This window comes from Nycticebus coucang, chromosome 7 (assembly GCF_027406575.1).
Source record: "Nycticebus coucang isolate mNycCou1 chromosome 7, mNycCou1.pri, whole genome shotgun sequence".
NCBI classification, from domain to species: domain Eukaryota; kingdom Metazoa; phylum Chordata; class Mammalia; order Primates; family Lorisidae; genus Nycticebus; species Nycticebus coucang.
This window is the reverse complement of record NC_069786.1, coordinates 5,817,663-5,841,225: the sequence shown is the minus strand read 5'-3', so window position 1 is coordinate 5,841,225 and position 23,563 is coordinate 5,817,663. Positions and strand designations below refer to the sequence as shown.

The 23,563-nt window shown below is 42.4% G+C and overlaps 1 protein-coding gene across 7 annotated transcripts in view; it reads left to right on the top strand.

Moving 5' to 3' along the window:
- FBXO25 (F-box protein 25) overlaps positions 1-23,563 on the top strand; it is a 50,282-nt gene that overhangs the window by 15,017 nt on the left and 11,702 nt on the right. For 3 of the 7 annotated variants that reach the window (XM_053597036.1, XM_053597035.1, XM_053597038.1), the window contains exons 3-9: positions 2,455-2,558; positions 4,521-4,570; positions 8,721-8,813; positions 12,226-12,319; positions 13,672-13,877; positions 15,028-15,210; positions 18,597-18,740. In XM_053597036.1, the coding sequence (XP_053453011.1) occupies positions 2,455-2,558; positions 4,521-4,570; positions 8,721-8,813; positions 12,226-12,319; positions 13,672-13,877; positions 15,028-15,210; positions 18,597-18,740 (874 nt within the window). Of the gene's footprint in view, positions 1-2,454; positions 2,559-4,520; positions 4,571-8,720; positions 8,814-12,225; positions 12,320-13,671; positions 13,878-15,027; positions 15,211-18,418; positions 18,487-18,596; positions 18,741-23,563 lie in introns of those variants that run through there. The other 4 variants (XM_053597037.1, XM_053597039.1, XM_053597040.1 and 1 more) reach the window with 3 other exon arrangements.

The window sequence follows — 23,563 nt, the reverse complement described above, 5'->3', positions numbered from 1 at the left end:
AGCAACCTCAAGGTCTTGGGCTTAAGCTATTCTCTGGCCTTAGCCTCCCAAGTAGCTAGGACTACAGGCGTCCGCCACGGTGCCTGGCTTTTTGTTGTTATGTTGTAGTTGTTGTTGTTTGGCAGGCCCGGGCTGGGTCTGAACCCCCCAGCTCTGATGTATGTGGCTGGCGCCCTAGCTGCGGAGCTACAGGCGCCAAGCTAAAATTCTATAATTTCTTATTTGAGGCATGGCAGTGAACAAGTCTTAAAAATTTCTAGTATCCCAAATTCCTACATACCTTTTTCTTTTCTTTTTTTTACTTTTTAAATTATGAAATGTAGCATACATACACAAGTAGTGCCCAAGACCAATTTTGCAACTAATGGATATGTCACAAAGGAAATACTGGAGTAGCCAATGTGCGGGCACAGAAGCTGAAACCAACCCCAACCTATCTTGCTTTCCTTGATGGCCCATCATCTAGAGATGTATTTCTAAACACTGCAGTTTATTTTTTTCTGATGTTTGAATTTTGCATGAACAGGATCATACATTATGAATTTTTAATGTCTTGTTCCTTTTGGTTCACTTTGTGCAGTTGGTTCACATAAATGAATGTGCGGCAGTGCTCATTCTGTTGAGGGTGGACATGTGACTGGTTTTTAGTTTTTTGGGTTTTTTTTGGTTTTTGGCCAGGGCTGGGTTTGAACCCGCCACCTCCGGCATATGGGACCGGCGCCCTACTCCTGAGCCACAGGCACCGCCCTTCAGTTTGGTTTTTTACAGATAATGCTGCTGTGAGTATTCCTGTGTCTTTAGGGCAGTGGTTCTCAACCTTCCTAGTGCTGCGGCCGTTTAATACAGTTCCTGTGGGGCGTGACCCACACGTTGAGAACTGTAGGGTTACTTGTGTACTTGTTCTGGTGGAGTAGCTTCCTGGGATTAAAACACTTGGGCCACTGGGTATGTGAATAGCTCCCATTAAGAGGTGGTGCTGGGCTGCTTTCTAGCTGGTTGTGTCAGCTGCCCATGGACTCCTGGGCTGGAGCCATCATTGGTCCACAGCCAGAGCGACTGCATGTGTCTTACTTTACTGTCCTCCCTAGAAATGCTCAAGAGATTATGGTATTGGGTAAGAGCAGACAAACAGGTCAGTTGGTAGAGCACAGAGCACCTGAAAATACAGTCCACAGTAATGAATGAGGCAGGAGTACCTTGACAGCAGTGTTCCAGGTACACCAGGGGGGAAAGCTTCTTCAACTGGATAAACATGTAAGGGAAAATGACCCTCTGTTACTAACTCTATGGACACATTATTTCTAGATGGATTCTAGATGGATTTTGGTTAGAAAAACTTTTACAGATTTGAAAACTTCTGCATTTTATATTTGAACCACAGACAGCATACCAGCTTTTGATGAAATGTGAGATATGAGCATCAATGCCTTTCCTCAGATTGGTATTACTTCATGCTACAAGACCTCAAGTTGTCAGTATCTTTTTCAAATATACCTTTGTTTATCTCGATGGTTCACACCTCTTGCCAGTGCTGTTTAAGTCTGTCCTGACAGAAATAGAGTCGTTTGGCAAATTGATATGTTTTTATTAAAAGTATATACTGGTGCATGGAAAGGGTTTGTATATAATTTTCTCATCAAAGAATGATAACAGTGAGGAGGCACTTTTAGTTCCTGGATTTTAAGTGTTATTCCCACATGCTCAGCCAGTAGCTTTTCCTCTTCACTTCCAGGCTAGGAATGATTTCTTACCAGCGAGCTAAAAAATAAAAAAAAATTTTGCTCATCTTTAGTTTTGAGGGTGTGATTCTGTTTACGGATTTTTTTTTAAAAGGAAAGGTGTTCAAGTTGTTTAGTTATACCTTATGATTTTATTTACTTATTTCATAAAAAGAAATGCTTTTAATTGAGTATATTTGAATGGTAAAAACATGTTTTACTTCACCTGGTTTTAGTTAAATGCCTTAATTGCGTATTTGCTGGATGCTTAATAAGATGTTCAATGCAGTAATCATTAAGTTTAGTTAAATCAAAAATAAAGTTGAGTCTCAACACTTGACCAAGGATGCACCACTTTTTCCCAGGGTATCATAGTTTTTTGGTTTTTTTTTAAATCTCTGTTTTAATAAAGCATTTTGAAACTACTGTGGTTGAATATACCAGAATCCTTGGGAAAGTCTAAAATATGTTCATCACTTTCGGATATAGCATTCTCGGAAGAACCAGAATACACATCAGATTTTTTAAAACAAAAAAATGTATTAGACATTATCTTTGTAATTTTAAGGCCATGATCTCTGGTTTTGGAAATTAAATAGTACTTTCCGAATTTAATCTGATTTTTTTTTTGTTTGTTTTCCTGAATTGCAAACCAAGTATCTATTGTATTTTCTTATAAAATAATATGAAGGTCTCCCTGAAAATAAAATTTTAACAGGCTATATTTTTATTTCAGTATCTTAAATAGTGAAGATGAAGGAATATTCAACGATGAGGACCGAGAATATGCATCCAAAAAAAGGAAAAAAGACCATTTTAGAAATAACACAAATGCTCAAAGTAAGATGATTTTCATTAATGATTTTGTTCTCCTTGTTCAGTATGTTGAAATACTAACAAACTGCTTTGGTAGTGCCATCTTGTAATGAAAGACGATGCAGGTGCGTGAACAATAGCACTGTTTGCAGCATTACCCACCGAGTCAGTGACCACATGTGCTTCTTGCAGTTCAGCCACTTTAGTTGGTTGGTGTGATAACAAAACCTGCAAAACAGCCCCTGCCTCTGGGCCACGTAGGGTATGAATTCAGTTCATTCCTGAGTAGTTAGGCCACCCAGAGGGGTGTCCTGACTACAGTGCAGGAGTTAGGGTCAGAGCTGGAGTTCAGGACACTGGAAGCCTTGTCTGGGTGGAGACAGGTCTCTGAGCACCACCTCAGGTCACCAAGACAAGCCTCCATGTGGAGTGGGCCCCAGACCTTGGAGGCCCCCAGTGGGTGCTTGAGGCTGCAGATAGTACCCAGTCCTATATGTGCTGTTTTTTCTCTGCAAACATACTTACGTTACAGTTTAATTTATAAATTAGGCAGTATAAGAGATTAAAAATAAAAGATACATCAGTTATAACAACATGTCAGCATTTTGTGCTTTGGGGCCCTCATAAAGTATAATAGGGTTACCTGAACACAAGCACCGTAACACTGCCGTAGTCACTCTGATAACTCGGGTGGCCCCTAAGTGACTGACTGGCATAGTGTAGACAGTGTGGATCTGCCAGAGGGAGGGTTTACATCCTGGGACAGACAGAGCAGGATGGCTGCTGAGATGTCATCATGCTGCTCAGAACAGTACACAATTTAAAACTTACAAGTTCATTTCTGGAATTTTCCATGTAATATTTTCAGACCATGATTGGTCTCAGGTAACTAAAACTGCAGGAATAATGCCATGGCTAAGGGAGACTACTGCATGAAGAAGATAGGGTCATGTGAAGAAGGTAGTTATGGAGACTCCGAAAGCTCTGAGGTTTGAGTTGGGTAAAAAACCTGTTTCTATCTTGGCGCAGTGGCTCACACCTGTAATCCTACTATTCTGGGAGGCTGAGCAAGTGGATTGCTTGAGTTGAGAAGTTTAAGACTAGCCTGAGCAAGAGCAAGACCTTGTCTCTATTAAAAATAGAAAAACTAGCCAGGCATTATGGTAGGTGCCCATAGCCCAGCTACTTGGGAGACTGAGGCAAGAGGCTGTCTTGAGCCCAAGAGTTTGAGGTTGCTGTGAAGCTATGACACCCCAGCCTTTTACCTAGGGTGACAGAGTGAGACTCTCTTTAAAAAAAAAAACAGGCTCGGTGCCCGTAGCACGGTAATTACAGCGCCAGCCACATACACCGAGGGTGGTGGGTTCGAATCTGGCCTAGGCCACCTAAGCAACAGTGACAACTGCAACAACAACAACAACAAAAAAGTAGCCGGGAATTGTGGTGGGTGCCTATAGTCCCAGCTACTTGGGAGGCTGAGGCAAGAGAATCGCTTGGGCCCAAGAGTTTGAGATTGCTGTGAGCTGTGGCACCACGGCACTCTACCTAGGGTGACATAGTGAGACTCTGTTTCAAAAGAAAATCAACCAAATAGAAACAGCAATAAAACAACAACAACAACAACAAACCAACCAAATAAAGCCCGTTTCTATGGAATATCATATAGAACAATGGAAGGATAGAATTTTTACTAGGATACATAAGAATTTATTAGTAATCTAATTGTGTTTTTATAATCACTTAGGTTTTCACATGACTGCAGTCATTAATAATACTAGTTTTTTTCCAAGTTACTAGGCTTTAGTACTGACTTAAATCATTTTTCATATGAAAGGATTTTACACCTCTTAAAACCGATGCTTGGAAACAAGCAATTCTGTCAGGAAGTCACATAGTTTTGTTAATATGTCCAATTACTGAATTCCTTTTAAAACTTCATATGAAATGATTTGCCACATTTTAAAAACAAAATTAATTTTATTCTAGGTTTTTATCGTGAAAAATGGATCTATGTCCATAAAGAAAGCACAAAAGAAGTAAGTATTATTACACGTAAGAGCATATTTTGGGTTGTTTCTGTTCACTATGTAGTAACATTAAATAAACATATTAATAAAGTGACGTAAAATAATTTCTTTTATAATATCACATCTGTGGTTCACATTCTAACAGATGAAAGCGTAGAAGGAGTTTTTTGGAAGCAGTGAAATCATGTGTGGGTGTGTGGTGTACGTATGGGGTGTGTGTGGTTATGTTTGGTGTATATGGTTGTATGGGGTGTGCAAGTGTGAGAACCTGACTGTGCATGTGGTTGTGTGTATGGTGTGTCTGTGGTGTGCTGTGTGTGGCGTATGCGTGATGTGTGTAGTTGTCTGTGCACTCATTGGTATGTGTGGCTGTGTATTTGTGCCCATGTTGGTATGCGATGTGTGGTTGTGTGTTTTTGTGTCTGGTTGTGTTTGTGCACACATTGGTGTACTGTGTGTGTTTGAGCGCATGTGGGGGTGATGGTGTGTCCTTGTGGGTGGCTGGTAGTATTTGTGCATTTAGTTTTTTGCATTTGTTGATGTAGTGTCGTGTATTTGTGCACTTTGGTGTGTGTGGTTGTCCGTGTGTGGACACACTGGTATGTGTGTAGTGTATTTGTGTGCATGTTGGTGTGTGTGGTTGTGTGTTTGTACACGATGTGTGTCGTATTAGTGTACGTGTTGGGGTGTGAGCATGTGCGCGCAGTGTGTACCTGCATTGGCAGGAAGCTATTGCAAACGGAGCACAGAGCCCAGCGATGCTGGGTTGTTTCCTCTGGGTGCTGCTGGGACCTTCAGTGTGTTGGGGTTAGGGCATCCTGAGCCCTCACTCCATGAGGAACACTAGTGACCGTGGCTGCATCTGTGCAGAGCCTCTTGGGCTCTCCCTGCCTGTCTTTTGACAAGTTGGCTAAAGCTTTTTTAAGGCCCCTAAAACAAACCAGTTCCCATCAAGAGCTGTCCCATTTCTTTACATAGTATTAAGGAGGCTTAATTTGTTTTATGGTCTTGGAAACTGCATTTGCTTTATTGTGCAACAGTTAGGGAATATAGTTCAGGGAGCGGTTATTATATGCCGTATTAGGATAAGTTAAATGTTCCAGAAATGTTAATAATGGATTTTCTGAAACTACCCTAGCCTCCTAGAAATTTAAGAATTAGATTCTGAGAAGGAAAACTTATGTGACTATGTGGTGATGGTTAATGGGTGTAAGGTACTCTGGTCCTTCACGTATACTCTAATATGTCGCTAGAAGATTGTTTGACAGAATCTAGCCTAGTTAGTGAAAGATGAAGTTTATGAATTGACAGTTAAACACTTCACGTGCCCTGTGTTAACACAGTGAATTCACAATTAGAAACCCAGTTAAGCATGAACAACCAGAGAGGAATTTACTGTGAGGCTGTGGGATGCTCCCTGGACCCAGGGAAGAGGCTGGGAAAGGATCAGTGCTAGGATGTCTTCTACTGACACCTGCTTCCCAGGTTGCGTGTGATGGTTCTAGGCCTACAAAGGTGACCCACCAGTGTGGTTCAGATGGGCTTTTTGTGATCCTTTCTGTGAATCAGATTAATTTCCTGTCATGAGTGGGTGGTTGCCTTGGAAATATGTCTGCACCATCATTTAGAACTCTGTTCATTGAAAAGAGAAAGAAAGCAAGCAGGAGGCTTGGTGCCCATAGCTCAGTGAGTAGGGCTCCTGCCACATACACCAAGGCAGGTGGGTTCAGACCCAGCCCCGGCCAGCTAAACAACAATGACAACTGCAACCAAAAAATAGCCGGGCGTTGTGGCAGGCACCTGTAGTCCCAGCTACTTGGGAGGCTGAGGCAAGAGAATCACTTAAGCCCAAGAGTTTGAGGTTGCTGTGAACTGTGACCTTACGGCACTCTACTGAGGGCAACACAGTGAGACTCTGTCTCAAAAAAAAAAAAAAAAAAGCAAACAGGAGTGGTGGCCGTGAAGGGTTTCAGGTTGTCATCTCTCTCTAGTGGACCTTTCCTTCCCCCAGCTCCTAGGAAAGTGTCCTGCACACTGTGGATAGAGTCAGAGTATAATCTCTATCTAATAGACCTGTTACTCCAGCTCCCGGGAGAAGGTTCTGCATGCTGGGGGGTGGTTTCAGAGTATAATCTCTGTCTAATGGACCTGTTACTCCAGCTCCTGGGAGAAGGTTCTGCATGCTGGGGGTGGTTTCAGAGTATAATCTCTATCTAATGGACCTGTTACTTCAGCTCCCGGGAGAAGGTTCTGCATGCTGGGGGTGGTTTCAGAGTATAATCTCTGTCTAATGGACCTGTTACTCCAGCTCCTGGGAGAAGGTTCTGCATTCTGGGGATGGTTTCAGAGTATAATCTCTATCTAATGGACCTCTCACTCAAGGTGCTGGGGACATGTCTGGCACATAGAAGACACTCAGTAGACGTTCTTGTATTTAGATTTTTGCACGCTTCAGGAATGTTGTTGGGATTTGGGCACAAAGCCATATGAGGCTCTGCAGTGTGTCTGTCACTGAGGGTGGGGATGGTGCTGCTCTAGCCACTTTCTCTACACCATCCCAGATGATCTGTTTGAGATTTGAGGAGTCTCCTCATGTTTTTCATTATCATGCTCAAGGGTATCTATCCTTACAACTTTGAATTGAAAATATACACTCCAATTTGTACAAATAATCAACTCACTGAAATGGGCATAAATATATTTATGATCTATGTACAAAAGACTTAATAAAAAATAATAAAAAAAGAAAAAAGAAAATATATGTATATATTTTAAGTATAATATTTCTTTTTTTTTTTTTTTGTAGAGACAGAGTCTCACTGTACCGCCCTTGGTAGAGTGCCGTGGCATCACAAGGCTCACAGCAACCTCTAACTCTTGGGCTTCCGCGATTCTCTTGCCTCAGCCTCCCGAGCAGCTGGGACTACAGGCGCCCGCCACAATGCCCGGCTATTTTTTTTTTGTTGTTGCAGTTTGGCCGGGGCTGGGTTTGAACCCGCCACCCTCGGCATATGGGGCCGGCGCCCTACTCACTGAGCCACAGGCGCCGCCCTAAGTATAATATTTCAAATATGGAGAGTGGAGATAAACTTTAAACTGACTCCTCAGGACGGCGCCTGTGGCTCAGTGGGTAAAGTGCCGGCCCCATATACTGAGGGTGGCAGGTTTGAACCCGGCCCTGGCCAAACTGCAACAAAAAAAATAGCCGGGTGTTGTGGTGGGCACCTGTGGAGGCTGAGGCAAGAGAATCGCCTAAGTCCAAGATCTGGAGGTTGCTGTGAGCTGCGACGCCACGGCACATTATGGAGAGCAACAAAGTGAGACTCTGTCTCTAAAAAAAAAAAAAGAAAGAAAAAAAAAGAAAATGACTCCTCAACCTAGTATGTATATCTGTACAAACCAGAACAGAATATAGGGTTTACCATTAAAGAAAAGCATCTGAAATAGGACAGCAGTGTTTTCAGTACTGAAAATAAGTCATGTTTCGTTTTATTCCTTTCACTCTGGGACACAGGGGTCTAATGACCAGCTTCTTTGGTGTGCTGGGTGCCCACATTCATATTCCCAGCCTGGAAGCTCCCTGTGACTGTGCCTGGGTTTGCCTGCAGTGCTGTTCACCCTGGGCTGTTTTTCAGAGGTGCTTTCCTCCTGCCCAGGTGCCTCCCTGCGGCTTGAGCCTTCTCTGGGGAGCATACTCCAGGCGGCTCCTTGCCTGTAGAGGAATCCTGTGTTTCAACTATATGTTTATAACATCTGCATCCTTATGATATACTAAGCAGGTGATTGGTGTATTTTTATTTTGTTACTATAACCTACAATATATCCTGTGTTTTATGATATCAGCATTAAATTTGTCCACCCCTCAATTTGTCCCCAGCAAAAGAAACCAGCAAGATATTTGATAAATACTCCTCTTTGTTCTGACATCAGTAGGGTGTAAAATATGTTGTTTCATTGTGTCTTGAGTATGCATAAATGGCTTAAAGTTAGCATTGCTATAATTTTACCGTATTCTCATCTGAATCTGAAGTCAGTCTTCAGTATAAAAACAAATGTCCTTTGCAGGAGCTTTAAAAAGTTTTTGCACATCAGGTTGACATTACCTGTCAGTTCTTTTCAGCTAATTGACTAATTTAACTGTGCTGTATTCCTTTTGCAGAGGCATGGCTATTGCACCTTGGGAGAAGCCTTTAATCGGTTAGATTTCTCAAGTGCAATTCAGGATATCCGAAGGTTCAATTATGTGGTCAAAGTAAGTGATTTATTTCACAAACTATATTAAGGACTCTTTACATTCTTGAAGATGCTTTTGGCAGTTGTATAAAGGTGGGCCTGGAGAAAACTGTAAGTGTTGAGGATTCCACAGCATTGGAGTCACTGGTGTGGGGGCCTGGGGCGAGCCCTCACCCACTGGTGGCTCTGTGGTTGCTGAGGCATTGGGAGGATGGGAAGATTCAGTAAAGTTCTGAATCTTGACTCACTTTGCTATTGTTTAAACTTTAAACAACATAGAACTTGCTCAATAAGTTCTTGTGGAGCTGAACTGAATCTTTACTCACTTTGCTAATGAGGGTTTTTGCTGCTTTCTGTGTTTATAGTGTTTAATTACAGACTGTTTCATTTATCAAAATAAAAATAAGTAGTTTGGAACGAAAGTTTAATATTTACTTTCCTATACCTTGGCATAATTGAAAATTTGATATGTTCAAAAAACAGAAATCCAAATTAAATTTTTTCTACAACCTGAGTAGCTTATCTTCAGATTGGTGTTTTATCACATGAACACCTACTTTAGCCTTGTCCTCAACAGTAATACTTGTGAAATTATATATTTTCTATGCTGGTTGCTTTTCTGATGTATGTGAAATAAGTGCATAATTTACAATGTGTTGTGCACCCGAGTACCAACTCAGCTTACCTCTGTTGCTTTGGGAAGCATTTTCTCCACACACCCTCCCAGAGATGGTGAGAGGAGCTAGTGCATCAGGAAGGGCCAGGGCTGCCCCAGCCCAGCCATCTGAGGTCAGCCTGTTGGTTGCTGGCTCCTGGGCAGGACTCCTGCCTTCCCTCTCCACAGCTGCTTCTACTTCCATTCCACTCGTTCCCAGTCTAGTCCACCTTCCAGATGGTGACTGGTTCAGTCACCTTCTGCCAGACACAAACAAAGGAGCACGTGCCTCCCTGGATGGTGATAAGGCCGCACCTTGTGTGTGTGGGAGGGCGGTGGGCTCCTCCCACCTGCTTTTCCTGTGTGCTCTGTCTCCTCCTCTGGGTTAGTGAATCCTTTTTCCTGTGTGCTCTGTCCCACCTCCTCCACGGACACATGAAACGTTAAACTCTCCCCACCCCTGGGCCTCCTGTTCAGGTGCCCTCTCCAGAGGACTTAAGTTCCCCAGACAGGCCCTTGCTCAATAAGTTCTTGTGGAACTGAACTGAATCTTTGCTCACTTTGCTAACGAGGAATTTGGTATTTTTTTGCTGCTTTCAGAGTTTATAGCAATACCTGTTGAAGCAACTGAGAATTCTTTTGCAGGTCTTGTAAATAATGTTTTCAAATAATCAATGCTGAGTTATTTATATTACTCATTGTTACTAAATAGCTACAGACAAGAAATGTACAGACATTTTTTAAAATGCCTGATTAAAAGCATTTTCTTCTTTTTCTAATGCTGTTGAATAATATCTGCCCTTAAGAATTTGTATAAAAAAACTTACTGGTGTGTATTTTTCAACTATCATTTTAAATAAAGTCCTTTTATTTAACCTTCTAAGTTAAATTCTAAGTCCAAACTTAGAAATTTTAAATGGAGACTAATCAGTAATTACTGGATGCTTTTTGGATAAAAATTAATATTGTGGTTTAGTGTTCAATTATGGATTGTTTCATTTATCAAAATAAATATAAGCAGTTTAGAATGAAAGTTTAATTTTTACTCTCCTATACCTTGGCATTATTGAAAATTTGATATGTTCAAAAAACAGAAATCCAAATTAAATTATTTCTTCTACAGTTCTATATAAAAAAGGATAAGATGATTTGGGACTGTTAAAAATATTTGAAATTGTCTCATTTTTCATCATTTTTCAAAATTTCACTCTAATTTTGAGGAATTGTTTTTACTTTTTAAAGAGTAGAATACATTTTACCTGCTGTGTTCCTCAGAACACGTGCCCCTGCACTCACAGCCTTGTCAGGGTCAGTGTTCTGCTCAAGAGGAAGCCAGTGCACTGAGACAAGCAGAGGACGTTTAACATCCCAGGCCCCGGTCGAGGAGACGGGGAATTTCTCAAATCTGCCTCTCTGAGGGAAAGGATTTTTAAAGATAGTTTGATGGGGAAAGAGCTAGGCAGTTGGGTCTGCTGCTTATCTGGGTTTGGGGTGGAACTAGGGGCATAGAAATTGTCTTCTCTGCTGAGTCAGTGGCCTGGAAGGTGTCTCAAAAGCCACCCTTAGGGCTCGCAGGGTGATGCTACCCATGGGAACAATGGGAAAAGTGAAGACTCTTCCTGAGTGTCAGTTGTGGGGCTCCTGATTTGTGAGGAGCTGTAGGAGAGCCAGCAAGGGGACAGAGGCTGGTGTTGGACATAGTCCCCTACTACAGTGCCCACTGTGTGTCCCTGTAACAGGGCAGTTTCACTACCTTAGAATCACCGTTGAACTAGTGACTCTTGCCTGGTAGGAGCTATAGTGAAGCCTAAACATGTGGCGTAATGCCTTGCTCTTCCTGCAAAAGTCTGTTGCCAAACTCCTCTTGTGAACTGATTAGCTCTTAAATGTTGTGCACATGGGCATTTTGGTCCATTTGGTCATGGAAGTACAGTTTGGGAAACATAAACCCTACACATTTCTACAGTCGGCTAACAACTCTGCAAACACAAACTCACAACCTGCATTGCTGAACTGTTTGTGAATTAGCCATTTTTCATTACCAGTATTCTGTTAACTTAAACTACAAGTGGCAGAAAACAAGTCACACTCAGCTGAGGTTTATTAAGACAAGATTTTGAAACTGCCCTGTATAGAATTACAGGGACACACAGTGGGCACTATAGTAGGGGACTATGACCGTCCCCTGAGGATGAGCCTAGGAAAAACACAAAGCACTAAAAAGCAGTGCTTGTTTTCCTGAAGAAATTGGAACCTTGGACATTTAAAAGCAATAGGAGGAAGGAAAAAGGTGGGGGAGTGTAACACAGCAAAGTGGTTATGTTCTTGTGAGGTCAGGGAAGTCCATCTTTCACATAAAATAAGGGGAATGTTTTAGAAGGGAAAAGGGAGCAAAGGAACCCGAAGTTACGTGGATGTCCCTGGTCAGGTGGAAACATGTCTGATTCTGTGTTGTTTACATGTTAGCTGTAAAGATAAACCTGTAAGATGGACTTAACGTGCTGGACACAGGCACACTTTGGATGTCCTTGCTTGTGGGAGGTCAGCAAGAAATTTTCTAAATGAATGACCTGTGGGGCCAAATCATCCCAGGTGCCTGAGGCCTTTACTTTGTCCTCAGGAGGTGACTGTGTCCTGTACTTGGTCTTAGGCTGACACAGTGACTGCATTTGGAGTCCGTATGTTAGCATGTTCATGTGATTTTGGTATTTTCAGGAGGGTTCATGTTTCCAGAATGGACTTAGACATCACTCAGCTTTTCTCTTCTTTCCTTTAGCTGTTGCAGCTCATTGCAAAATCCCAGTTAACTTCACTGAGTGGTGTGGCACAAAAGAATTACTTCAACATTTTGGATAAAATTGTTCAAAAGGGTAAGATGCTCACTGATATTTTTAATAATCTAAATCTTAATTAGAAATTTGGCCACAGGAGATGGCATTTTCCTTTTGTCTTTTCCCAGTGCGGGTGCTGCCAAAACACTGATGTGAGTCTGTGGCCTTGTCCATAGGAGTACAGGTTGTCCTGCCTGTTGCCAGGGTTCATGCTGTTTACCTTTTTTTCAGTTGCTTTTGCACACAGAAGGATATATTAGGAAAAATGATTAATCCTATGGTTTTAAAAAAGGTATTTTACCATTTTATGGTTAGTGAATCAGTTTATTTTAGCTGTATGGTTTATAATTAGCAAAATGGTGACTTTTTCATGTAAGCGTCAGATAAGCCAATAATTTTTTTTAATTAATGAGCTTACTGCAGTTAATTAGTGGCTATTAGTAAATGAAACTTTAAATTTCACACTACGAGTATAAGCCATTTTAAAATGTTAATTTTCTTTATGATAAGCACAAAGGAAATTATAAACTGACACTCTTAAAGAGAAAATTATAGACCCAACTGAAAATTTACTGTCAGACAAAATTTTAAAGTGTTCAAAAATCTCATTATACTTACAGAATCTCAAAAATGATGCCACTTTTGGGTTGCAGTGAACTTAGATTTTTTTTTATTGTGTTAAAATACAAATAGCATAGGCTGGGCACCAGTAGCTCAGTGGTTGGGGTGCTGGCCACATACACTGGGGCTGGTGGGTTTGACCCCAGCCCGGGCCTGCTGAACAATGATGACAAAACCAATAAAAACAACAAAAATAGCCTGGCATTGTGGCGAGTGCCTGTAGTCCCAGCTACTTGAAGGCTGATGCAAGAGAATTGCTTAAGCCCAAGAGTTTGAGGTTGCTGTGAGCTGTGATGCCACAGCACTCTACCAAGGGCAACATAGTGAGACTCTATCTCAAAAAAAAAAAGTAAAATAAAATACGAATAGCATAAAATTTACCATTTTTCAGTGTACAGTTCGGTGGCATTGAGTCCATTTGTGCTGTTGTGCAGCCACCACTACTGTCCATCTCCAGAGCTTCTTCACTGTCCCAAACTGGAACTCTGTCCCCATTAGACACTAACGTGCCCTCCTGCCCACACCCCCATCTCGGCTGACCGTCATTCTTCATTCTGTCTCTGTGAGTTTGACTGCTCTGGGTGCCTCATGCGAGTGGAATCATGCATTGTCTGTTCCTTTGTGGTTGGCGTATTTTACTTGACATGATGATGTCCTCAAGGTTCATCCCCGTTGAAGCAACTGTCAGAATTTTCTTGCTTGTGTATAGACCACATGTGGTTGTGAAACTAGACAGTTTTTAAAAGCAGTGGCTAACTGTGTCAGTCCAGTTTTGTTTTTGTTTATTCCAGTCCTTGATGACCACCACAATCCTCGCCTGATCAAAGATCTTCTCCAAGACCTTAGCTCTACCCTCTGTATCCTTATTAGAGGAGTGGGGAAGTCTGTGTTGGTGGGAAACATCAACATTTGGATTTGTCGATTGGAAACTATTCTCACCTGGCAACAGCAGCTGCAGAATCTTCAGATGACTAAGGTCTGGATCTCTTGAGTAGAAGGAATCCTGCAGTCTGTTTTCACATCACAAAAGTCTTTACCTCTTCATATGAGAGGTTATTATTCTGAAAGTTTTTTCTTAACCTTGTCAGAGTATTAATTAAATTGCTTTAAAATAGAATTGAACCAAAAAGACCCCTTAATAGTTTATAGTTGTTGGAAAGACTAGGGGTGGTAACCATCAAACAGGGCTGATCCAGGGGAATTGGGTGGTAATTCACTTTTAAAGGAAAATAAGTATTTCAGTTGTTAAAATAATATTTAGCCCATCGAGACCAAGTATGGTATTGGCCTCGGACTCCAAGGGCCCAGGGAGCTGTGCATGGCTTGGAGTGGTTGGGTGGGGTTGGGGTGTCATAATCAAAAGGTGCACATGGCTGCAGACAAGGCCCATCCCTCCATAAATGCTGGGGCCCTTTACGTAGAGCTGAACGCACGGGTGGTGCTCTGTGGTTAGTGCCCAGCAGCTGGCTCTCAGGGGACAGGAGCTCTGACCTGTGTCACTTGTTATTTTCCCACTGTGGCTGATTTCACACCACCAACAAAAGTAAGCTAGCCTACAGACCTGCTGTGTTAATTCGGTTGACTGTGGTAATCATTTTGTAACATATGCAAACATTAAAACATCATGTACTGTAAATATATACAATTTTCATATCAGTTATACCTCAATAAAGAAAAGTTAAAAATTTTAAATTATTAAAACAAGTACAGGTAAAGCTTGATCAAGCCCTCAAGATGTGGTCAACCTTCTCACCTCTGAGAAACAAGCCACGCCCCAAAGCCCGAGTGCACCCAGGCCCCAGGTGGGGGCTCGGGGTGTTCCCAGCTGAGTCCCCTCCCAGCCAGCCTTTCGGTTGATGCTGCCCCAGTTCCACGTGTCATTCTCTGCAGACTTCACAGTCGAGTCCTTGTTCCTGGCATGGAGATAGGGTGGAGGTGTAGTGGGGGAGCTAGCACCAGCCTGCCCAGCATAGTGGGGCCTTCACACCTGTGGAGTGGGGGGCACAGTGATGCCTTAGCAGAGGGCTCCTCCGGAACGAGAGTGTCTCACAAGCTCGACTGCCATATCCCTGTGACCAGACACTGAGTCTTATCTTGTCAATGAATGCCGTGTGTCTTCCTTCCAGCACGTGGACAGTGGGCTCACACTCAGCGACCTCCCTCTGCACATGCTGAACAACATCCTGTACCGCTTCTCAGATGGCTGGGACATCGTCACTCTGGGCCAAGTGACCCCCACCCTGTACATGCTCAGCGAGGACAGGCAGCTGTGGAAGAGGCTGTGTCAGTACCACTTTGCCGAAAAGCAGGTGAGTGTGGTGCAGCCAGGCCCCAGCTGGAGAGGGTGGCCAGGCGTTCCTACTTCTAAGGTGTCATAACAATCAGACGCTAGTGAAATCCCTCAGGGTTTCTCTGTAGATTGTAAGGTTTGTTCTTCATATTCAAAAAGAAACGTAATTCTGAAAATAAGCCAAAACCAAGCAGCAAAGCAGGAGCTGACAAGGGGTACCTCCACCTCCCCTCTTTGTCTGCTGGGTCTGCGTGTCCTGAGCAGCCGTGAGCCCTTGAGAAGCTCATTGAGTCCTTGTCACTACCCAGGTGAGGGCAGCACAAGAATGTCCAGATGTAACTCATTTGGGGTCTCCTTCCTTGTCATGGCACAGTCCTGTGGGCCCCATCACTGGGCCTCTGTGAGACCTGGTGTCCTTTGTTTACCCTGTAGATGTGCAGGGGAGAGGGAGACATGGTCAGTCTTCACCAGGTGGGCTGTGCCCCTCGGGCAGCGCTGCCCACCTTGGAGCATAACATGGGGGCCAGGGTGCAACTGGGGAGAATTACTGCTACCTGCAGATCTTTGGCAGAGGGAAGGGCATGACACAGGGAGGGCGTTATATGTTGGGTGGGGCTGAGGGAGTGAGGCTGTGGCTCAGCCACCCTGGGACCCTTGTCCTCAGAGGAGCCAGCACAGCCCTGGGATGCAGTTCAACTCCGAACAGCCGTAGTTCCTGTCGAGGGACTGGCTGGGGGATGCCAGGAGACCTGTCTCAGGAAAGGAAGGTGGTGGGCAGGGAACTGGCCAGGCCAACAGGAAAGCAGGTCTGAGTGGAGGGTCTCGCAGAGAGCAGCATGTGTTTGAGAGACCTGGACAGACTTGTGGAGAGAGGACAGAGTAATGGGGCAGACCCTTGAGGATGCCCACCGAGGAGATACCACAGGGGACGTAGGGATCAAGCTGTTCAGGTGCTCAGATCCAGGGGACAGGACCCACAGGAGAGGTCAGCAAGAGGCTCCGATGCCTGGGGAAACCATCTCGTGGGCTTGTTGGGGAGAAGCAAAGGGATTCTGGTGTTGATTTGCATAGAGAGGATGGTGGCTGTGTTCTCAGTACCAAAGGTGGGTGGGGCATGCTGCGCAGGGTCTGGAGGGAGGGGAGTGAGTCTGGACGGGGTCTAGGCCTGGCTGGTAACACATGTCCCAGGAGTCCTGACAGGTGTTCACACGTCTAGACCTACATGTGTCTTAAGGACGTCTGTTGACCACTGTGGTCCTTGAAGCTCTTTAAAGGAATCACTGTAAAGAAGGTTCATGTTTCATGTTTAAATGTCCTCCAGTTGGGTTAGAATTAGGGATGTAGGTGTATCTTGTTTGTACACATTTCCTTAATTGACTTATAAAAACATAGCATAAAAATATTAATTATCTGTTCTTCAGGGCTCAGTAAGTTACAGTAAGGCCCTGAAAAAAGAGGCTATTAGGAGTAACTTTGGTGCCAGGTGGGAAGTGTCCTCATGTGAAAGTTGACGCCCAAGAATGCCGGGAATGAGGGAAGGAAGAGCTTCCATGTTCTCTTGACTTGAGTCCTGTTGTAGATGTTGGATTTGAGTCCAGAAGACCACAAATGGTTACTTAAGGGAAAAAACATGGTGGGGGCACTTCTCTCTGTGGACACAGGAGCAGCACAGAGTCAGTGAAGCAGAAAAGAGACAGTAGCAGTTGTCTTTATTCTCTAATGTTTGAGCAGTGCTTGGAAGATACAGAAATTAATATAACCTTTTTACTTTTCATGCTGTCTTCTTTTGAAATTCTAATAGAAATGAGACTTCCTCATTGGCTCTGTGATAACTTCCAGAGTCCTCAGAAGCCATGGCTGAAGTAGGAGAAAGTCATACAAGTGGTCATTTCTGTTATGAAAAGTAAAGTGTGCTTGTTGCAACCACATCTTAATGACCCCAGTGCAGTGTTTCGTACCCTGGGAGGCACATGACCCCTACCCAAGAACAACCCTGAGTTTATTAGCTCGTGCATTTTGTTGATTCAAGTTTTTGTATGTACTCAAACATACACACAGATCGACCTAGCTGTGTGCTGTTTACCTTCCCATAGTGAAATCATGTTACTCTGTAAAAATGGTGTTTGGTAACATTGCAATTGCTATTAGGACATTGTCATCACCTTTAGTGGCCACTCTGTCCCTCCTCAGTCCTAGGCCACTGAGGCCTCTTTCTTTTTTGTATTTCCTTGTTCTGACATCTGACGTAAGTGGAGTGTACAGTACATGTCCTTTTATAAGTGGCTTCTTTCCATTTGCATGTCCTCAAGGTTCTGTCCTGTGAACTCCATTCCTTTTTAGGGCTGAATAATATTCCACTTTATGTATGGATCACATTTTGTTTGTCCGTTCAGCAGTTGATGGACATTTGGTTTGTTTCATGAAAGTTTTGAGGCTTTTATAAAAAATGCTACTGTGAACATTCCTGTATGAGTTTGTGTGTGGAAACATGTTTTCATTTCACCTAGGAGTGAAATTTCTGGGTCATATAGTGACTCTGTAACTTTTTGAAGAACTGTCAGACTGTTTTCTTTCTTTGAGACAGTCTCACTTTGTTGCCCTGGGTAGAGTGCCGTGATGTTGTAGCTCACAGCAACCCCAAACTCTTGGGCTCAAGCAATTCTCTTGCCTCAGCCTCCTGAATAGCTGGGACTACAGGTGCCCGCCACAATGCCTGGCTGTTTTTGAGATGAGGTCTTACTGTGGCTCAGGCTGGTCTCAAACCCATGAGCTCAGGCAGTCCTTCTGCCTCGGCCTCCCCAGTGCTGGGATTACAGGCATGAGCCACTGTTTTCCAAAGTGGCTGCATCATGCACACCCCACAGCCGTGTATGTGGGGGGGTTCCCAGTTCTCCACCTGCTCAGCACCTGTGATTATCTGACTTTGATTTTAGCCGTCCTACTGGGCACAAAGTAGTATTTCATTCCATTTCACTGAGGACTGGGTTACTAAGCATCTTTGCATGAGGTTATTGGCCATTTGTGTATCCTCTTTGGAGAAATGTCTTTTCAAGTCCTTTGCACATCTTTAAATTAAGTTATTGTCTTTTCATTATTGAGTTGTGTTCTTTATATAATCGAGATATACAAGTTCCTTCTCAAATATGTGATGTGTGTAACTTATTCTGACTTTAAATAATATGTCACAGACATCATTCCAGATAAGAATATTTAAATCTGTCTAACAGATGCTTGGTGTTCCATTATACGGACGATCCATGATTTATTTGATTCGTGCCTTAATGATTTAATCCAAGTAAGTTTAATTTCTAATAATTAAATGTTTCATGTATGATACTACCTTTTAAAAACAGTTTTGCACCTGAATCACCATCTGATTCTGAACAGAATTTTGTTTGTGTTTAGTTTTGTAGACATTTGATCCTTTCAGAAAAAGGTCATGTCGAATGGAAGTTGATGTATTTTGCACTTCAGAAATACTACCCCACTAAAGAACAGTATGGAGACACTTTACATTTTTGTCGGCACTGCAGCATTCTCTTTTGGAAGGTAATAATTTAAAATATACTCTCGGAAGTTGAGGATTGAAATTTGATGAAACAAACTATTCACCAATACTGTAAGTGTAAAGGTAAAAAAAAAAAAAAGGAAAATACTGTTTGTGTGACCTCAGTCAGGAGGCTGCTCCCTGAGGAATTTTCTTCTCATCACCACCAGTTTGTGATAAGAAACATCAAATATTGAGGCTAGGGAACAGATGTCCATAAAAGTAAACTGTGCCGCTTGTGATTTGGATCAGAAACGGCAAGTGGTGCTTGTCACTGTGGTTGACTTTCTCCCTCCCAGATGGTCGTGGGCAGCAGGTGTGTCCTGGGGCAGGGCTGTGGGTGCCAGGGGGACCTTCGACTTGAGCATGAGGGTTGGGTTTCCCTTTTCCTCTCTTCTTTTTATTTTTTTTTTATTCCTGGTTAGGTTAACCAAAGGTTTATCTACTTTATTGACCTCTTCAAAAAACCAACTTTTAGATTTATTGATCTGTTGTATAATTCTTTTTTTTTGTTTTCTTTTTTTTTTTTTTTATTGTTGGGGATTCGTTGAGGGTACAATAAGCCAGGTTACACTGATTGCAATTGTTAGGTAAAGTCCCTCTTGCAATCATGTCTTGACCCCATAAAGTGTGACACACACCAAGGCCCCACCCCCCCTCCTTCCCTCTTTCTGCTTCCCCCCCCCCAATAACCATAATTGTCATTAATTGTCCTCATATCAAGATTGAGTACATAGGATTCATGCTTCTCCATTCTTGTGATGCTTTACTAAGAATAATGTCTTCCACGTCCATCCAGGTTAATACGAAGGATGTAAAGTCTCCATTTTTTTTAATGGCTGAATAGTATTCCATGGTATACATATACCACAGCTTGTTAATCCATTCCTGGGTTGGTGGGCATTTAGGCTGTTTCCACATTTTGGCGATTGTAAATTGAGCTGCAATAAACAGTCTAGTACAAGTGTCCTTATGATAAAAGGATTGTTTTCCTTCTGGGTAGATGCCCAGTAATGGGATTGCAGGATCAAATGGGAGGTCTAGCTTGAGTGCTTTGAGGTTTCTCCATACTTCCTTCCAGAAAGGTTGTACTAGTTTGCAGTCCCACCAGCAGTGTAAAAGTGTTCCCTTCTCTCCACATCCACGCCAGCATCTGCAGTTTTGAGATTTTGTGATGTGGGCCATTCTCACTGGGGTTAGATGATATCTCAGGGTTGTTTTGATTTGCATTTCTCTAATATATAGAGATGATGAACATTTTTTCATGTGTTTGTTAGCCATTCGTCTGTCGTCTTTAGAGAAAGTTCTATTCATGTCTCTAGCCCATTGATATATGGGATTGTTGGCTTTTTTCATGTGGATTAATTTGAGTTCTCTACAGATCCTAGTTATCAAACTTTTGTCTGATTGAAAATATGCAAATATCCTTTCCCATTGTGTAGGTTGTCTCTTTGCTTTGGTTATTGTCTCCTTAGCTGTACAGAAGCTTTTCAGTTTAATGAAGTCCCATTTGTTTATTTTTGTTGTTGTTGCAATTGCCATGGCAGTCTTCTTCATGAAGTCTTTCCCCAGGCCAATATCTTCCAGTGTTTTTTCTATGCTTTCTTGGAGGATTTTTATTGTTTCATGCCTTAAGTTTAAGTCCTTTATCCATTTTGAATCAATTTTTGTGAGTGGGGAAAGGTGTGGGTCCAGTTTCAGTCTTTTACATGTAGACATCCAGTTCTCCCAACACCATTTATTGAATAGGGAGTCTTTCCCCCAAGGTATGTTCTTGTTTGGTTTATCAAAGATGAGGTGGTTGTAAAATGTTAGTTTCATTTCTTGGTTTTCAATTCGATTCCAAGTGTCTATGTCTCTGTTTTTGTGCCAGTACCATGCTGTCTTGAGCACTATGGCTTTTTAGTACAGACTAAAATCTGGTATGCTGATGCCCCCAGCTTTATTTTTGTTACTAAGAACTGCCTTAGCTATACGGGGTTTTTTCCGGTTCCATACAAAATGCAGAATCATTTTTTCCAAATCTTGAAAGTATGATGTTGGTATTTTGATAGGAATGGCATTGAATAGGTAGATTGCTTTGGGAAGTATAGACATTTTAACAATGTTGATTCTTCCCATCCATGAGCATGGTATGTTCTTCCATTTGTTAATATCCTCTGCTATTTCCTTTCTGAGGATTTCATAGTTTTCTTTATAGAGGTCCTTCACCTCCTTCGTTAGGTATATTCCTAGGTATTTCATTTTCTTTGAGACTATGGTGAAGGGAGTTGTGTCCTTAATTAGCTTCTCATCTTGACTGTTATTGGTGTACACAAAGGCTACTGACTTGTGGACATTGATTTTATATCCTGAAACATTACTGTATTTTTTGATGACTTCTAGGAGTCTTGTGGTTGAGTCTTTGGGGTTCTCTAAGTATAAGATCATGTCGTCAGCAAAGAGGGAGAGTTTGACCTCCTCTGCTCCCATTTGGATTCCCTTTATTTCCTTGTCTTGCCTAATTGTATTGGCTAGAACTTCCAGCACTACGTTGAATAGTAAAGGTGACAGAGGACAGCCTTGTCTGGTTCCAGTTCTAAGAGGAAAAGCTTTGAGTTTTACTCCATTCAGTAAAATATTGGCTGTGGGTTTGTCATAGATAGCTTCAATCAGTTTTAGAAATGTGCCACCTATGCCTATACTCTTCAGTGTTCTAATTAGAAAAGGATGCTGGATTTTATCAAATGCTTTTTCTGCATCTATTGAGAGGATCATGTGATCTTTATTTTTGCCTCTGTTAATATGGTGGATAACGTTTATAGACTTGAGTATGTTAAACCAGCCTTGCATCCCTGGGATGAAGCCTACTTGATCATGATGAATGACTTTTTTGATGATAAGCTGTAATCTATTGGCTAGGATTTTGTTGAGAATTTTTCCATCTATATTCATGAGTCCTTTTCCCCTCTTCTATAAGTCTGAGGAAGAATCCACTTGGCAGTCCATTCTGAGGATGGCCCCCCTGTGTCTGCAGGGGCTGGGATGGATCTTGGGTGTCCTTTCTCAGTTCAGAGGGTCCACACAGAGGTCAGATCCTTTAAAATAATCTACTTTGCTCACTTATTTGATCTAAACTTGACAAGACTGCCATTATTTTATCTGCAAGTCTGATCCTTTAGTGAAACACTTAGAGTTATTCTCAGCAACCTTGGTGTCCAAGGAGTAAAGTAGGAGCCGCTGTCCTGCCCTGTCTCGTGTCTCACTCACCAGACATCCTTGACCGCGTGTCCACAGTCAGAGCTAGTGGTTTGTGTGCCACTTCTGTGGAATAATTCATCTTCTGAACATACTAATATTGTTTCACCCTGGAATTCATTTTTATGATTTGATGTTAGAGGAAAAGTGTCGGTCACCAGGCCACATGGGGGTCCCTGGACATCCCTGTTTAGGACCAGTGCCCATAGCAAGGGGCCGTCTCTGCCTCCCACTGCCTCTGGGCCTGGTGGATACCATAGCCTATATTGAGTATTTCTTTTGCTTTATGTTTATCTAAATTTGTTATCAGATGAGTCACCAGGCAAGCTCTGGATTGTTGGAAAAAGAAGCAACTGCTTTTAATTTTCTGTATTTCAAATTACATTTATACTAGGGTGGCTTTGTTATTATAGTCCATGGTTGAGCAAAGATATGGTAAATTTTTCTTGTATTACTTAGAGTTAAATGTATCAGAGAGAAATAGCAGCATGCATGAGTAACTTGAGATTTTGTCATTTCTGATTTACTGTTTTATATTTTAGTGTGACCCACCCTTTTCCCTGAAATAAAAAAGATGCAAAACATTGGGTTGTGTTTTTGCAGTAGTACAATTATTTGTAGAATGCTGCCCCTCAAGAATGGTTTTGAACCTTTATCTTGAGTGGTGAGGTCGATAAGCAGCTCTCAGGGGTGGCTTGCAGGACAGAGCTCTTACCCAGGCCCCCTCCCCAATCTCAAGGCACAGAGCACAGCATGGTGGGCGAGTTTGTGCACCAAGACCATAGGACAGCAGCTGGTTGTAGCTGTTGCCTTTCTAGGATGAATGTCTGTGCTGGCTGGAACACGAGGAGGAGTCTTCACTCACAGAGTCCTAAGAGTAAACAAGATGCCATCATTTCTAGTTTGAGTTAATGCTTCTTCTCAGTTACTTTTTTCCTTTTTCTCATGAGCAGATTGTTACCCTATAGAAATACTGAGGCAGTGGCACTATTAGAGGATAATACCGCCATGGGATGAAGGCTTTTGGCTTTGTATGTGATAGTGTCTTCTCAGGACATATTTAAGAACATTGGAGCACTTCCTCTTTGCTGTGTCCTGGGCTTCTGTGGTCAGGCAGTAAAGGCTGAGTGTCCCTTATCTCAAATGCTTGGGACTAGAAGTGTTGTGGATTTTGGATTTTTTTTTTTTCATTATTTTGAAGTATCTGCATATTCATAATGAAATCTTGGGGTTGGGACTCAAGTCTTGAATGCAAAATTCATGATGTTTCATAGACACCTCATACACATAGCCCAAAGCTAACTATAGATGGTCGTAGAATTTTGTGCATGAAACGAGGTTTGTGTTAAGTACTTATGTGTGAAATGTTCCACTGGTGGTGCTGTGTCAGGGCTTAAAAGGTTTGGATTTTTGAAGCATTTCAGATTTCGGATGTTTGAATTAGGGATATTCATTTTGTATAAAAAATTCTGCTGGCTTGGCGCCTATAGCTCAGTGCTTAGGGTGCCCACCGCATACACCAAGCCAGGGTATGGCTTGGAACCCAGCCTGGGCCTGCTGAACAACAATGACAACTGCAACAAAAAAG